The 18467-nt window shown below is 37.3% G+C and overlaps 1 protein-coding gene across 8 annotated transcripts in view; it reads right to left on the bottom strand.

The window, feature by feature from the left end:
- Positions 1 to 18467, bottom strand: part of gli2a (GLI family zinc finger 2a) — a 91771-nt gene that overhangs the window by 58965 nt on the left and 14339 nt on the right. For all 8 annotated transcript variants that reach the window (XM_048193519.1, XM_048193517.1, XM_048193515.1 and 5 more), the window contains exon 2: positions 13745 to 13866. In XM_048193519.1, coding sequence (XP_048049476.1) covers positions 13745 to 13859 — 115 coding nt within the window. In that variant the 5' untranslated portion in view covers positions 13860 to 13866. The remainder of the gene's footprint in view (positions 1 to 13744; positions 13867 to 18467) is intronic.

The raw sequence follows: 18467 nt of genomic DNA, 5'->3' as shown, positions 1-18467 counted from the left end.
TCATCAAAATAAACAGTCACCAAAAAAATATAATAAATAAATAAATAAATAAATGCACATTATTAGAATCTGTACTGTTTTATATTAATGAAAAAAAGTACATTTATAATGTACAGTATGAAATGAAAAAAATGTGCAGAAATGACACTTGAGTGTGTTATTAAATTATTAATATTTTTAAAGGTTCACTTAAAGTAAGGTAATCTAAACATAAAGATAAGTGGCCAGTGGTCATACTTTACATTAGGGTCCAGTTCTCACTATTAACTATGTCTTTTGCCTCAATAAACTCCTAATTATTGCTTATTAATACAAACCCGATTCCAAAAAAGTTGGGACACTGTACAAATTGTGAATAAAAAAGGAATGCAATAATTTACAAATCTCATAAACTTATATTTTATTCACAATAGAATATAGATAACATATCAAATGTTGAAAGTGAGACATTTTGAAATGTCATGCCAAATATTGGCTCATTTTGGATTTCATGAGAGCTACACATTCCAAAAGAGTTGGGACAGGTAGCAATAAGAGGTGGAAAAGTTAAATGTACATATAAGGAACAGCTGGAGGACCAATTTGCAACTTATTAGGTCAATTGGCAACATGATTGGGTATAAAAAGAGCCTCTCAGAGTGGCAGTGTCTCTCAGAAGTCAAAATGGGCAGAGGATCACCAATTCCCCCAATGCTGTGGCGAAAAATAGTGGAGCAATATCAGAAAGGAGTTTCTCAGAGAAAAATTGCAAAGAGTTTGAAGTTAACATCATCTACAATGCATAATATCATCGAAAGATTCAGAGAATCTGGAACAATCTCTGTGCGTAAGGGTCAAGACCGGAAAACCATACTGGATGCCCGTGATCTTCGGGCCCTTAGACGGCACTGCATCACATACAGGCATGCTACTTTAATGGAAATCACAACATGGGCTCAGGAATACTTCCAGAAAACATTGTCGGTGAACACAATCCACCGTGCCATTCGCCGTTGCCGGCTAAAACTCTATAGGTCAAAAAAGAAGCCATATCTAAACAAGATCCAGAAGCGCAGGCGTTTTCTCTGGGCCAAGGCTCATTTTAAATGGACTGTGGCAAAGTGCAAAACTGTTCTGTTGTCAGACGAATCAAAATTTGAAGTTCTTTTTGGAAAACTGGGACGCCATGTCATCCGGACTAAAGAGGACAAGGACAACCCAAGTTGTTATCAGCGCTCAGTTCAGAAGCCTGAATCTCTGATGGTATGGGGTTGCATAAGTGCGTGTGGCATGGGCAGCTTACACATCTGGAAAGGCACCATCAATGCTGAAAGGTATATCCAAGTTCTAGAACAACATATGCTCCCATCCAGACGTCGTCTCTTTCAGGGAAGACCTTGCATTTTCCAACATGACAATGCCAGACCACATACTGCATCAATTACAACATCATGGCTGCGTAGAAGAAGGATCTGGGTACTGAAATGGCCAGCCTGAAGTCCAGATCTTTCACCCATAGAAAACATTTGGCGCACCATAAAGAGGAAGATGCGACAAAGAAGACCTAAGACAGTTGAGCAACTAGAAGCCTGTATTAGATAAGAATGGGACAACATTCCTATTCCTAAACTTGAGCAACTTGTCTCCTCAGTCCCCAGACGTTTGCAGACTGTTATAAAAAAAATAGGGGATGCCACACAGTGGTAAACATGGCCTTGTCCCAACTTTTTTGAGATGTGTTGATGCCATGAAATTTAAAATCAACTTATTTTTCCCTTAAAATGATACATTTTCTCAGTTTAAACATTTGATATGTCATCTATGTTGTATTCTGAATAAAATATTGAAATTTGAAACTTCCACATCATTGCATTCTGATTTTATTCACAATTTGTACAGTGTCCCAACTTTTTTGGAATTGGGTTTGTAGTTAATAAGGTAGTTGTTAAGCTTAGGTAGTGGGTAGGATTAAGGGATGTAGAATATGGTCATGCAGAATAAGGCATTAATATGTGCATAATAAGTACTGCTAAACATCCAATATCCTAGTAATATTCATGCTAATAAGCAACTAGTTAATAGTGAGAATTGGACTCTAAACTAAAGTGTTACCAAACTAAATGACCATGCAAAATTAAATATCCAATATCAACATAAATATATAAATAAATAAATGTGTACATTAGATAACATTCCCCTGGGTGTAAAGTATAAATCAATTCTTGAAACATATTTTGCTTTGTTAAATAATTTCCCATAGAAATCTATCAGCAGAGTAAAAGGCAAATCAAAACACTGCTGAATGATATCTGTGCGCTGACACAATAGAGGCCTGCTCTGTATGCCTGCGGTATTCACTGACTCCTTAAATTAGATAAGAAGCAGCATATTTACACACTGGCCCAACACTACAATTCAGTCTGTCAGTGACAAGGTCTCAGTCAACATTGCTCACAATCCATTTAGCTATTCTGTGGTTGCGCAAACAATGGTATTATAAAGGCAATGATGTTTATGCTATTAAGTGGTGGTTGTGTGGGAGAAACTATGCTGCTTTTTTGCCTCCTGCTCTTGGCAGAGCCGGCACAGCTCCCTCTGGCTCCAGACGCCTCTATGTCGCTGCCAGCAGGGCGAGACTCGCTTGACAGAAGAAAACGTTACCTGGAGCAGACTGCTAATTGGCTACGTCTCAAACACCAGCGTAGAGCTAATAAATACACATAACGCATTAACTGATCGTTACAGAAGCACATGAGGGGAACAAAAAGTTAGTTATATTCTTTTTTCCCTCTTCTATAATACAAGTACAGTCAACAAAAAACACTAAAAAAACAATAATCATTCAGTCTTAAAAAATGAGTCTTATATCTATTAATCAGATATACTACCATTCACAAGTTTGCAGTTGGTAGCCTTTAAATCCCATAATTCACTCTACATTATCTGAACATTTAGACATAAATTCGCGCTGAAATGTTTGAGATTGTACCCTGCTTCCTGTTACATTTTGATCTTTCATACCCGTGTTGATACCTACATGGCTCCATGCCACAACATGTCAAGCGCATGTCTTGTTTATTCCATCGGTCTCATGCCGTGTGAGTCAGAGATAAGATACTATCCCACTGGATCCACGTTAAACCGCTCGGCTCCAGGAGGAGGAGGAGGAGGGTTAGAAGGAACACTGGGGCCGGGAACAAGTCCGTATCTGCTGGTGCCATGCAATGACCTTTTTTTCTCTTTGAAGCATAGACCAAGAATGCATAGTTTACATTGTGGGAAATTACCTGAGCCACAACAGAGTTTAAATTCACACCAATTTATACTTGAAGGTTCAGACGGACCTTGAACTTGGACTTTGCATGACCAAAAACCTGCTTTCTCAACCATTTGGGTGTGTAGGCGGTGGTTCCAGCCGAATAAGTATTCCGATGGCATGGATTTCATTTGGAAATGATGTCCATTTTCCTGAAAGCTCCAATTTTTTTTTTCTTTTCACTTGTTCTCTTAACATAAGCCAGACTTATTTTGGGAAAATTGTTTTAAGAATGATTAAGACTGTAAGCTGCTGCCAGCAGTGTGAGTTGGCTTTTACAAGAAGCAAATGAGTAAGGAAACATTTTGATTCCATTTCCCATGTACAAGCTTTCAAAATTCCAAAAGATTTTGGTCTCTGGCAGCTTTTCCATGCTGCCCACAGGCCACACAGAAGGAGAGGAGTGAGCAGTACATATGATACTGTACATCCTGTGGCTTCCTCTTGAGACCAAAGCTTCAGCAAATCTGAGCAAATAGCTATCCATGTATTATTTTCTTAACGCTGTTTTCTCTGACATTTTGACCAGCAGGTTTACAGGCACTTGTTCTGCGAATCAATCAAATCTGCAAGGCGGAAATTCAAAGAGCCAGCTAGCTAACATGGCAAGCCCCACATAAGGCTTCAAATTTCTCCTTACAAATGAAGAAAAGTGCACAGCAGACATTTTTTGATGATTTCCCCCCCTACCTCTTTACACAATCTTCTCTCTGAATGATTTTTGGTTTCTTTAGAGTCTGAAATCCAACTCTTGGAGAAACAGTTCTGTGATCATTTACTTACCCTCATGTCATTCCAAACCTGTCATTTTTTTTCTGTTGAACACAAAATATGTTTTCAAGACTGTACTAGTTGTCCTTTTCGATGCAATTACAATGAACTGTTCTTCAAAAAGGGTGCAAAAGAAATATCTTGGGGTGTATTTACTTGCTTGGGTCTGGACCAAATTCAATGTTGATTTTTTTTTGTTTTGTTTGGTGTGGTTCGCTTTCACACTCTTTTTGCAAGTGAACCAAAATTTGTAAACAAAACCACATGTGTGCTAAGGTCATCCATTCACAGGACAGAAATTCTCAAGCAGAGAACAGTACCAGAGTTAATTTGGAACCGGACCGAGATCACCTCTTCAGCTGGGTCTCGGTATGGTTGTTTGATCCGCATCAGAGTGCGATTGCTGTATTCACACCTGCCCAAAAGATCCGAACGAACTTGAGTTCAATTCAATCGAATCAAACAAGACAGGTGTGAATACACCCTTAGAATTAAATTTGTCTATATTGCATGTCTTCTGAAACCAGACTTTTATGCCATTATTCAAATATTTATTTTTTTTCACATTCTTCCTAGCTCTCCCTGACTCATTCACTGAGAATTGAAAGGTCAAAAGGGATTTTGTTTGTAATCAGATCTTTTCAACAAATCAGTCAATTTGGTTCACAAATCCAGTATGAATGATTTTGTCACGTGGTTATGGGTTTTGGTTTGTGTTTATATTTTCATGTCTTTTATTTTGTAGTGCTGCTTGTTTGTTCAAGTCAAGTCAAGCCACATCTTTGTTTTGTATTTAGTTCACGTTTAAGTTAAATAAAACTGCACTTGGGTTCTTCAAGCTCGCCTCTAGTGGATCGTACATTACAGATTTGTTCATGAATCAGAGTGATTTGGTTGTCAATTTCAAATCACTGACTCATTTAGTCACAGCGGTTCTCGAGTTAACAGCTCACTGGAGGGAAAGATTATTAGTGAATAATCACTTAAATTTCAGTCTGTTTCTGACCAAAAGCTAAAGTATAATTTCAGAACATCTGGAATACAGCATATGAGTGTTATGGACCACTTTTATGATGCTTTTGAGCCGTTTCCTCATTCATTGTAATTGCATGGAAAAGAGCCACCAATATAAACACAAGCTTGGGGTGAGTAAAATAATGACAGAATTTTCCCTTTTTAGATAAAATATTGTAATAATATATTGATCACGTGTACCTTTTCACTCAAGTGATTTACAATAGTAACAGAAGGACAATTTTAACTGGAGTAGTTTGTCAAGTGTTGCTTGGTTACTTGCAAGCAGCCGTATTTTACCCAAAGTGATTTACAGTACATTAATAACAGAAACAGTCTCCCCTGTGCAATCTTGGGTTCAGTGCCTTTCTGGAGGGAACAGCAGGATCTCAGTACCTCTGTGTTCATGGGATACTACTATCTGGATTCATTCCTACAACTGTTACGTTAGTAGCCCAGCTCCATCAGTAGGTCACTGCCATCCTATCAGGGGCACAGAGATAACAGCACAGGATTGTGTTGATGCAGTCCTGATGTAGTTAATTTGCCAATTTCTGTGCAAAAGAAAAAAAAAAAAGTGTATGACAAAGCTACTACAGCACTGGCCACTGACATTCAGTACTTGAATGAATGGCCAAAGGAGCCACCGCATGCTTCTGTGTGGCTGTCTGTCCACTAGCGGTTGGAGGATTCCTCTGTTTGTTATCACTTGACTGACTGCATTTACACAGTCAATCCCCGCTGCTTATTTTGCTGGTCGCACAGTTTACTATAGCGCATCTAGGCCCCGTCCTTGGAGCGTGTCCAGTAATGACTACTGCTGTCGGCCCCCCCCTTTGCATGTCTTCAACGCAGGACAACCTGCTGACACACCAACCGCCAATCTGTGGGAAAATTTTCCTGGAAAGCAGCATATTCTAGATGCTCTGCAGCTGTGCATTTAAATGTAGTAATAAATGTGCTTCTAGATATTATATTTAACATACAGTTCTGTGCAGACCTCCAACAATGATCTCTGTATTCTGAAAAGAAATTACCATTTGTTAGGCTCCGCCCCTCTTGGTTTATGGTTTCTAACACCTTTCACAGACTAAGACGACTAAAAAGAAAGAAGACTCAAAATGTTTCTAAGGATTTTTTTAAAATTATTATTATTTTACAGCACACTCACTATGGCACTAAGAGTTACTTTCACCTGTAGGGATGCACCAATTTTAACATTTTTCCCAGTAATGATAAGCTGGTCATTGTTTTTATGTTATTAGCAATAATCGATATATTAAAATTTTACATAAATGAAAAACAAGTAACTAAAATCAACTTTAAAAACTAATTTTAAATGCTACAAGTGCATTCTATACACTAAACTAAAAAACTAAAATCAAGTGCATTTACATTATAATGTACAGTATGAAAAATTTTATTTTGATTTGCTAAAAATTACATTTAACAATGTTATTAAATTGATAATCTTAAAGATTAACTCTAAATGAGGTAATCTAAATGTAAAAAAAAAATACTAAATAAGCAATTAAACATCCAGTATCGACTGACAAAAATAAATATTTTATATTAACCAATATGGTCCTGAATATTTTGTGCATCCTTAACTGCCTGTCCTATGACCTGGATTACTACATACATGAAAATAATGCATCATTACAAAAGCTTAAAAAAAAAGAGTTTTTTTGCATCAGTATCAAGCAACTAAAAAAATCCACTTGCACATTCTGTTTGTATTATAAATAATGAAGCAGTGTTACGAATATTGTCTTTGTTTATCCTCAGTAAATGTCTGGAAGACTTCAGACATTCTCTTCCTGTCATGCTTCGCTGGGCTGCGGGTCTGGCTCAGGACTGTGTGTGGGTAGAGGTTCACACCCTGTTTTCATTAACGACAGTACAAACGTGTCTGTTCACTGGACACCTAATTTCACCGTAGGCTGCCTGAGCCCAAGCCATATATATATATATATATATATATATATATATATATATATATATATATATATATATATATATATATATATATATATATATATCCTGAAACTTCATTCTCAATAAGGTAACAATGACAGTAAAGGGGCCACCAAAACACCTGTGTGGGAACGGGTCTCCATAGCCTTTGAATACACACAAGGAAACATAAAATGGACGGAATTATCTCAGAGTTTGAAGTCAGGACTAAACGGTTCATGCTGGGAATGGCACGCTGCTAAAAAAAAAAAAAAAAAAGGAGAAAAAAGGAGGCAGAGATGAAGAGGGAACAAGAAGGGGAGTGGGCTAATCCCCCGAAGCATCCATATATTGCTCCTTACTCCTCTCCCACTGCTTGTAAACGCCCTGGAATGTAACATGTTGTCTTTGGACCCTGTGTGTGTGGATGTCTCCAGTATGGAGAGATTTATGTGCACAGACGTTGCCTAAAGCTCCCTCTTTTTGACTTTTAACAAGGGGCTTTGAAGCAAGGGTAGAGCCTTTCAGCATTAAAGTAATATCAGAGGCACATTCTTTCATTTCTTAGTCAGTTATGCATTGTATCTTTGTGCGGTGGGTGTATCTTTGTCAACGCGTTATGTCTGGCAGATGCAACATCTGAGAAATGGGTCAAAATGAGTTTGTCTTCCCTTGTAATATTAGCGAATCTTCTCTCGCGTAAAGTTTGCGATGCATAAGAGCATTTTTCAAAAGAAGTACTTTCAGAGCACTTTAAATATTCCTCAGAACTCAGATGTTAACAGTATACATATATTATTCTTTATTTTCAAGCACACTAATGTTCGAAATACACCAGACATTTTTTTTAACATCAAAATGTTGAAAAGAAAAAAGACTAAAACCCATGTGACTGAATTCAAGCAAACTTGAAGGAAAAGTGTACTGGACTTCCTCTTTCCAGTCTCATTCCGTATGTAGGGCACCACTTCTCTGACTTTTACTTTCTTTAATGAGTGTGGAAGGGAGCGGAGCTACTTCTTCAACTTCTTGATCGGAATCTCATGTTTTTCAAGTAGACTTTATGCCACAATCAAATGCCTGTGGACTCTCCGAAAAAACAAAATCAAGACATCCCCCTGCTTTCACTTACCATATCTAATCTTTAAATCCCCCTTTGGGGCTGGTCAGTCCCCTATGTGAAATTTAAGATGAGGAGAGCAGGGGGATCTTGGAAAGCCATTTACTTAACTGTTTATAAAAGCCACATGAAGGAAACTTTGCACAAATCCCTTTAACTGCTGGTGAAAGAGCTTGTTTCCACACAGAGAGAACAAGCAGCAAGCACAACTAAACCGAACAAAATGGGAAGAAAAATTAAACAATATGCGCTGACAGCAATAAAATGATCTTTTAGTTTTTCTTGCCAAGGTAGGATCAAGGCTAGGTGTTTTTACACAGTCTTGGTCACCTTTTGGGAAGCCGAAATGAAAGTATTTCCCACCCTAAAATGATATCAATCTTCTGCAAAGACTGCAGTCTGTTCCAGATAGTGGGCGGTCATACATCTGACAGGAACAAAAAAAAAAATCAGACTCAGTCAATAGGCCTTCCTGTAAGCTGCCTGCATGACTTCTCGGGTGTCGGGCAACGGTGGGGTCAGTATTGACTGAGGTAGTTTCGAAACCAATAGAAAAAGTAACTATTCGTTTCATGCATTCAATTTGAAGGGTTTGCGCTAGTGGAGACCTCATCACATCGCCAATGGTCACGACACCGATTGTTCTAGCATATATGATAACCAAACATTATAGCTGATCAAACAAGATGGCAGTACAAAAATAGTGAATCTAATCACCATAAAGGCCAAAGTTCTCTTCAACTTTATTCAAGCCACAAAAAGACAAACTTATTACTGAAACACTGATAGAAAACAAAGTGCATCGCACTGCGCTTGTCATCCAATGTGCGACCCCATTAAAGGTACCATATTCAAGTAGAGGGGTAGAGATTAATGAATTAAATTTTCAAATAAACTATCGTACACCTAAAAACAACTGGAACATAGCATGAAATTGTATAGACTACTTTTTACGATAGATTTAAGGTGATTTTTAACAGAAAAAAAAAAAATATAACTTTTCGTGTTCCACGGCAAAAAGAAAAGTCATACGTGCAATAGTTCTAAGACATGACAAACTGGTAAATGTAAGACAAAAAAAAACAAAAAAAAAACTACAACACCATTATAGATGTAGCCTGCTCATGCTATCCTGTCAGAGATCCTCTTTCTCTGGACCAGAAAACCCACTGCAGCGGAAGGGCCTCATTTAGAGAAACAGAAAGGCAAGGAGGAGGAAAAAAAGAGAATAAATCCCTTTCTCAGGAAGATTAGTGGCTGTCCCTTTAGAGTGGGTTGTGGATGGAGCAGCTTTTTAAGCCACATTTTTCTCTGCCAGTGGCTTGACCCCTGGTGCACTGCCTCTCTCCCCTGGGCTGCCCGCTGTACTGCTCTCTGCTCCTCCCACCCAGCCTCCTTACCCATTCTTCATCGTCTCTACGGAGAACTACTCAGGAGGGATAAAGAAATACCTCTTTTTTTCCTGACATCGTGTCTGCAACCAATCTAAAACCGCTCTGTGTGCTTCCACAAATGAAAAAAGACGTTTCTGGGCTGGAAAAATAATCTCCGCCGGTCATCAATCTGCTGATATTATATCAGAAACTAGTAATGTCACAGGGCAGGGGGCGGGATAATATCCTCACCACATACTGCTATCAAAACAAAACTAATTGGCATTTGGCACCATTTGGCACCTTGCTATTTAAAATAGCAAGGTCTGTACGATAACCCTTCATTTAGTACACACATCCTCATTAGGTGGACCAACTTCAAAAATACAGGGTTTTTTAGCATGATCTGAGCATGAAATCTAAAATCATCACAAAAATTAACAATAAAACTAATTAGACATACACTGCCATTTTAAAAAGTTTGCGTTTTTTGAAAGAAATTATTCTCTTTTTTTGGCAAGAATGTATTAAATTGATCAAAAGTGTCAATAAAGATATTTATAATGTTACAAAAGATTTATTTTTTAAATGCTGTTCTTTCGAACATTCGATTTACCAAAGAATTCTGACAAAAAATGCATCATAGTTTCCACAGAAATATTTAGCAGCATGGATGTCAACTGTTGTCAACATTGATAAGACGTTTTTGAGCACCAAATCAACATATTAGAATGATTTCTGAAGGATCAAGTGACACTGAAGTCTGGAGTAATCACGAGTAAAATGTAATAAATTACATAAAAAAGAGATTTGAATAGAAAACAGTTATTTTAAATAAATAATATTAATGTTTTAACTGTATATTTGATCAAATAAATGCAGCCTTGGTGAGAACAAGAGACTTCAAAAATATCTCAAACTTTTGAATGGTAGTGTGTTACTGAAAAGGAACAGTTTTCAACAAACAGATTTTGGTCTTTACAGTTCATACACCAGCAGTAGCTGTACTTGCATCATTAGAAGTAACTGTCCAAGGGTGTTACCAAGATGGCCGCCAAGTGGACTGACTTTGGTCAGGATCATGTCAGGACACATTAAATTTGAGAACACCGGTTTAAAATTTGGACTGAACTGGTGGGAAAGAATGTGCTGTGGTCAGAGAATTTTCTTTGCAGATTTTCCTTTGAAACACTGACACCTTTCCTTGTTCCTGCTTTATATCATGCACCTACACTGAGCACACATTGTCTCGGGGTACTGAACAAAAGTTGTACCGAGCAGCTAATAAATCCTGCAGATCCCCTGTAACCACTAAACTGACCTCAATAAAACAAATTCTGCACCATAAATGCTGTAAATAGACATAAAAGTGAGACGGAACAAAAGGTATTGGATAGCTTAGAAATGCTTTAAATAAGTTCAGCCCTGCTCCTGGAGATCTGTATCGCCCTGCAGGGTTCAGATCCTCTAACTCTAGTCAAACACACTTGAACCAGTGAATCCAAGTCTTCAGGTTCATTGGCAATTACAAGCAGGGTTTGAAATAAACCATGCAGGGAGGCAGATTTTTAGAGATGCTTTTCAAAGTTTTAAAGGAATAGTTTCTGTCAGTTCGTTCCAAATCAGACTTTCTTTCTTCTGTTGAACACACGTTTATGTGGAACATACTGGTCGATTTTTCAGTGCAATTGCAATGAATGGAGTAGGGAGCTTAAAAAAAAAAAATGACACTAAGCACTATATTTCAAACATCTGAATTCAAATTTAAGTACAGTGAGTACTTATGTGGCTTTTCCACTGCGTGATACTACTCGGCTCGGCACGGCACGGCACGGCACGGCTCGGCACGGCTCGGCACGGCTCGGCACGCTTTGCTTTTCCATTGCAGTTAGCACCGCTTCAAAGTGGGTGGGATTATAGACTGATCATATAGATCATATAGACTGATCGCTGCCTCTACTGCTGTGGATCCGCTCCTCGTCTACCAACAAGTCTGCACCTCATCTACTGACCACGATACAGCCATTTATTTTTTCAAGTTGCGTGCAACAGTCGTTTAAAGCAAGTCGTTTCACCAACAAATGATACTGCAGTGGCTGTTACTGTCTATTTAAATCTAGCGGGTTTGGTGTCTCGTGTTTCAAATCCAATGATGCTGGTAGTTACGATTCTCTCTGACCGTACCGTTCCGTACCGAGCCGTCCCACGCAGTGGAAAAGTGCAAAAAAGTGAGCCTTACTAAACCATACCATGCAGTGTAAAAGCGCCATTAGTAACTGTTAAATATGATTTGTGAATGTACCATTCAGACCAATTTTATGAAGAGGATCAATGATTAAAAAGATCAGAATCATACAAATCATTTGTTCATGAATTGGGCATTGCTACTTCTCTCATGAGCACTCATGAACATGAGAATTAGAGCAGATATCAAGATTTTCAGAGAACAACAACTTAATTTTCAGCCGTATGGACCACTTAAATGATACTTGATACTTTGAGAGCTTCACCCATTTATTGTAACAGCATATATAGAAAATTACCAAGACATTCTTTAAAATGTTTTACATAAGAAATAAAGTCATAAAGGTTAGAAATGACATAAAGAAATGACACCCCAAAATCAAAACAATGCAGAAAAAATAGTGATATAGAGGTCGCAATTATCCAACAGTCTACTGATAAGCCTTATTGGACAATACATACATAAATAATGAAGTATGCATAATGCATATATTTGTTGATTTATTCATGTTATATGAGCACGATGCTACACAGAATTGCAGCATCAACAACAGCCAGAATGTATTATGAAAATGCATCAATTTCCTATGGAAGGCCAGCAATTTTGGTGTCACCCAATAATTAAAGTATGCCATACAATGATAAACTACATTACTATCTCAGCACAGACCCCGATGGCCAAAAACCATGATGCTAACAAGTTCAGACAGCCATGATTAGTAATACATAACTTCTGGTCTCCAGTGGTGAGAACAAGGTCCTTCACCATCATTGAGGTTTGAATTCAAAAGCCTTTTCAGCAGGCAACTAACGAAATGAATTACTATTCCTTGAGTATTTCCTATTATCATACTTTTTGAGTTTTAAATATGTAAAAGAACTCTTTTCACATTCAAAATAACCCACAACATCATACACCGAGACAAAAAATAACACCCTTCTGAAGACCGGGTACACCGATGCCCTATTTCTCCTTTTGTCTTAAACAATTTATGATCATTGCTTTCTTATGGCAGGCCACCAAACCCCTCATTAAACAGTACGATGCCATAATATGAGCAGGTCATTAGCATTTCAAAGGTCTTTCACCATCTTCATGTTTGTCAGATGGACAGCGCAGTCCACTGCTCTCCCTGAAGCTTTAAGAAATTTATAACATTTATACTCTGGAGGTAAGAACAAGGTCTTTCAACCTAGTTAGAGAAGGGTTTTCATCACACATTCACTGACATCTTTTAAACATGTACAGCCTCTCGTCCATTCTCTTCACTCTTTCCTTTGCATCTTTGAGTCAACAAGTGATGCACGAGCAAACCGATCCGATAAGCAATGAATTTCTATACACCTCTCAGCCGATAGCACGTCTTTTGTAATATAGCGTAATCTAGGGTATTAATAATAATTTTACAAAATGTCAAAATAAATATTTTTTAATTAAATCATTTAAACTACTAGGCATACCAAAACCAGTGTAGTTATTATTAACTGCTTTTTAATAACTGAAATAAAACTGAAACAAAATATAAACATTAGATGAAAAACAAATAAAATAAGTTTAACCTGAAGTACCAAAATTACTAAAAATATTACTAAAACTAAAACAAAGCTAACTAATAAAAAAACAAACTTAAATTACAATGAAAACTTTAAAATGTAAAAATAAAAGCTAATTAAAAATATAGTATATAAATAATACTAAAATAACACTGTTTCCCAAACACTCCTCGTCATTAAATGGAATTTGCAGTCTGCTGCTGTAGTTTCAGCACTGACCACTAGGGACTAAATGAGCTATGCTAACCAGCTAACTGTAACCCCTTGGTCGGACAACTCAACACTAATAAAGAACAGTTTTAAAGGGCGCCAGAGTCACACTTCACAAGTCAAGCTACGAACGGTCTCTACATAATTAACTGGGAAAGATAGGAAAGAAAGTAATTAAACATCAGAAAAATAAGGCAATGCATGTACCTCGAGATGCTGTGGTCGGTGAGGGCTTTTTGGGAAGGTCTGAGAAACTACTGCCATCCAGGCCTGATCCCTTGCATTCCTTCTTTTCTGTGGTGGTGGGACTTGTGGTCTCCATGATGAGCCTAAAAGAGAAAAACTGTTTTTTAGTGTCACACAAATAGATGACCTTAAACATGCTACGATGTAGGTTAGCAGACAAATATAGAGGTGTCATAACCTTGATAGGTTTTTAAAAACATATGCAATGACTGATGCAGAATGTAATAATAATACTTCTCTTCAAAGTCCTACAACTGCATGAAATCTTCCGAGTGGCACTCGGAGGGTGTTACTGAAATGTTTCCATTATATAAACTATAATTGTAAAGAAAAATCCTTCACTTCCCTCTGCCTGGTCTCATGACTTGTCTGTTTGTTTTGAAAGCTTAGAGGAGCCGTTGTAGAAATGCCATGTTACCAGAAGAGACAAAGCAGAGAGCGTGCAGAGTACCTCCTCTATGGCAGCTCTGTCAGAGCGCTCAAGTGCCTGTGCTGAAGGCAGATGACTTGGCAGCACGCCGCTTGTTTAACTTTGTGTAACCTACAAGATTATCCTTGGTTCAGAGCAAACAGCGAGTGGTTTAGGATTGAAAAGAGGTCCAAACTGAGGCCATTCAGTCTCTGATTGTGGCTGCCCATGTTGTTTGTTCTTCAGCGGATGGGCAAGTATGTTTAATACACCTTGCAAAGCATGATGTATTCAGATAAAGTTTAAATAAATAGGGCAAAAATTATTTTCACATCAACACTCATAATGTGATTAACAACGAGCAGAAGTAAAAAAAAAAAAGTTCACTAGACAAACAAGCTGAACAATTTTGTTTTCAGTTATGATTTAGACAACAATTATGAAAACAGATAATCAAGATAAAACAATTGTATCACAATCTGTTTCGCAATGATTTTGCACTTCTCTTTGGTAGTTTTTAGTAGGTTTTAGAAGAGCACTACAACGGTTCATCAAATTTATTTTGATCTAATTTATTTTGATATTATATATTCAAATTCATATAGTTATATATTATTTATTTGGTATCTCTGTTTATTTTACTAATTTTATTTTATTTTATTTATTTTTTTAAGTTCAATAAATGCACGAAGTCAGTGAGCAATCGTGTTAAATAATCCTGATCTCAATATTGATTTCAATATTAAATTATAATCCTGATTATAATTTTTGCAATAATCAAGGTATTTGGAAGTCTGTAAAAATCAAAATTGTAAAATAACGTCACAATTGTGAGACAAGTCACATTGTGATACACTTTATACATTTTCTTTCTTCCAAAACATACAAAAGAAAAAAAATAATAATAATATGACAACAGCCGATTAGGGAAAATAACTAACATATTATAAGTAGTGTGCTGCAAAAGGAAAATTATGCATGCAAACTAAATGATGCTTTACTTTTGACCTATTGAATGTTGTTTCTACATGCTAATCCAAAATATAATTTTCTTATGTTCAGTATCCTGTAAGAGTACCTGTGGCCACATTCATCAGCCTTTTCTTGTGCCAGTCAAACATCCCTTTGCCAAGGTAAGCCGATTAGAGGTGGACTGTTGGAGTTGGCCAGCATCTGTCTCAGTACTTGTTAGCCAAGAGGGTACATTTGCCATCCTGTCTCACTGACACCTCTTCATAGATTTAACTAAACATCGTAGATGTCAAAGGATTCATTTATACATTAATAATGAGGCCTCCTAATGCTGCTTGTGAACTCAGTGTTGTCATCAAATGTACAAAGGCCAATTATAACAACTGGGACATTTCTATACGTCCCTTATGGAAACCACCTTCCAGGACTCAAGGTTTTTCTTGTTCCATATCATTACCTCGATTGTTAAAAGAGAATGTTAAATGAAATGAATCCCTGTTTGAGGACATTAGTCAAACACAAACATGCTATTTCTGGCACTGGTCACCTTTATTTGCCAGTAACACCTATTAGTGCAGCCAAATCTGCCCTGGAATAGACGCACAGTAACAATGACTCATATACACCTGTCAAAGATAATCAATCATTACAATTTCAATAACATCCACCATACAGTGTGGATCAAAAGTTTGGGAACCCCTTTCAGAATCTGTGAAAATTTTTAACAAAACAAGAGAGATCATACAAAATGCATGTTATTTTTTGTTTACTACTGTCCTGAATATGATATTTTACATAAAAGATGTTTACATATAGTCCACAAGACAAAAAAATAGCTGAATTTATTAAAATAACCCCGTTCAAAAGTTTGGGAACCATTGATTCTTAATTCAGTGTGTGGTTACCTGATGATCCATGACTGTTTTTACGTTTTGTGATGGTTGTTCATGAGTCTCTTGTTTGTCCTGAGCAGTTAAACTGAGCTCTGTTCTTCAGAAAAATCCTCCATGTCCTGCAGATTCTTCAGTTTTCAAGCATTTTTGCATATTTGAACCCTTTCCAGCAGTGACTGTAGGATTTTGAGATCTGTGTTTTCATACTGAAGACAACTGAGGGACTCAAACACAACTATTAAAAAAGGTTTAAACGTTCACTGATGCTCCAGAAGGAAACACGATGCAATAAGATCTAGGGGGTGAAAACTTTTGAACAGGATGAAGATGTCCACATTTTTCTTATTTTGTTGAAATATAATTTTTTTTTCATTTAGTACTGCCCATCGGAAGCAACAGAAGATACTTTCATGTTTCCCGGAAGACAAATTAAATACAATTTACCTTGATCTTCAAATTCAAAAAGTTTTCACCCCCCGGCTCTTAATGCATCGTGTTTCCTTCTGGAGCATCAGTGAATGTTTGAACCTTTTTTAATAGTTGAGTTTGAGTCCCTCTGTTGTCCTCAGTATGAAAAGATGAATCTCAAAATCATACAGTCACTGCTGGAAAGGGTTCAAATGTGCAAAAGATGCTGGAAAACTGAAGAATCTGCAGGAGCTGGAGGATTTTTCTGAAGAACAGAGCTCAGTTTAACTGCTCAGGACAAACAAGAGACTCATGAACAACCATCACAAAACAAAAAAAACAGTCGTGGATCATCAGGTAACCACACACTGAATTAAGATCCAAGGGTTCCCAAACTTTTGAACGGGGTTATTTTAATAAATTCAGCTATTTTTTTGTCTTGTGGACTATATGTAAACATCTTTTATGTAAAATATCTTACTCGGGACAGTACTAAACAAAAAATAACATGCATTTTGTATGATCTCTCTTGTTTTGTTAAAATTTTTCACAGATTCTGAAAGGGGTTCCCAAACTTTCGATCCACACTGTACAAGAAGTCAATTCAATACTTTAATGATAGAAATAGACCTTTAACGTTCTAAATGTCTTTACTATAACTTTGATCAATTTAATATGGAAGCTTGTTTCCGCTACTAAATAAAAAACTAAAAAAAAAGGTAATTAATTGCGACTTTTTATTTCGCAATTCTGACTACTTTTCTCAGAATTGCGATATATAAAGTCACAATTGCATGTTATTAACTCAAAATTGCGAGATATAAACTCACAATTCAGACTTTTTTTATATACTCACTAGGGCTGCACGATTAATCGCATGCTATTCTCACGCGCATTTCGTCAGTAATGCCGGTTCCCTGATTACCGCTAAATCGCCATCACCTGTTTTTAAACGGAGCGCCTTTTAATAGACGGAGCCGTAGTTCACGGACAAGCCACGCAATATCGCGTTCATTATCGCAGGCGATTCATCTGCGATATGAACGCGATATTGCGTGGCTTTTCAGTGACCTACGGCTCTGTCTATTAAATGCCGCTTCATTTGAAAGCAGGTGATGGCGATTTAGCGGTAATCAGGGAACCGGCTTTACTGACGAAATGCGCGTGAGAATAGCATGCGATTAATCGTGCAGCCCTAATACTCACAATGGTGACTTATAAAGTACAATTCTGAGGAAAAAAAATTTAAATTCTCTCAGAATTGCAAGTTTATATCTCACAATTCTGACTTTATAACTCACAACTGCATGAACTGCGAGATATAAACCGGCAATTGTTAACTCGCAATTCTGACATTACGCGCAATTGCGAGTTTATGTCATGCAATTCTGAGAAAAAAAAAGTCATTTTTTATTCAGTAGTGGAAACAAGCTTCACAAGTTAATGCATCCTTGCTCAATTAAAGTATTCATTTCTTTAAAAAAATTAAAAAATAAACAAAAAAACCTTACAAACCAGAAACTTTTGAATGTTGTGTGTATGAAATAGAAATACTTATTTAACATTCACTAAAACAATATTTGAAAACTGCATTGTTCAGTTGGCAGGGCTGTTAGCTATTGGTTCAAAAGTTACAGCTAAAAGGCTAACCTGGTATGGATAATCATCCCAAAATGGCCAAAATTCTACCGACTGATTTGCATAGCCAATATGTCAGTACCCCATATTGCCATTTTCTTGTCAAGGTCTGTAGTCTAATCCTAACTCCGACCCTTTGACGAGAAGCTCTGACAGTACAGGTGTACTTAACTGAGTGGACAGGTGGCGATGAGGGCGAAAAACAACAAGAAAGCAACTCTGTTCTTCTGCGTGGCTGCTTTGACAAATGCAGCGTGTGAAAAGGATCAGAATCTCAGGTCCGCATGACAGAGGGGTGTGAGGATTGCGGGCTAATCCTCCATAGCCGCCCCCTACCGCATTACCCCACCTACTGCTGAGCCAG

The sequence above is a fragment of the Megalobrama amblycephala genome, linkage group LG6 (genome assembly GCF_018812025.1).
Source record: "Megalobrama amblycephala isolate DHTTF-2021 linkage group LG6, ASM1881202v1, whole genome shotgun sequence".
NCBI classification, from domain to species: Eukaryota; Metazoa; Chordata; class Actinopteri; order Cypriniformes; family Xenocyprididae; genus Megalobrama; species Megalobrama amblycephala.
This window is presented reverse-complemented; position numbering and strand designations above follow the sequence as displayed.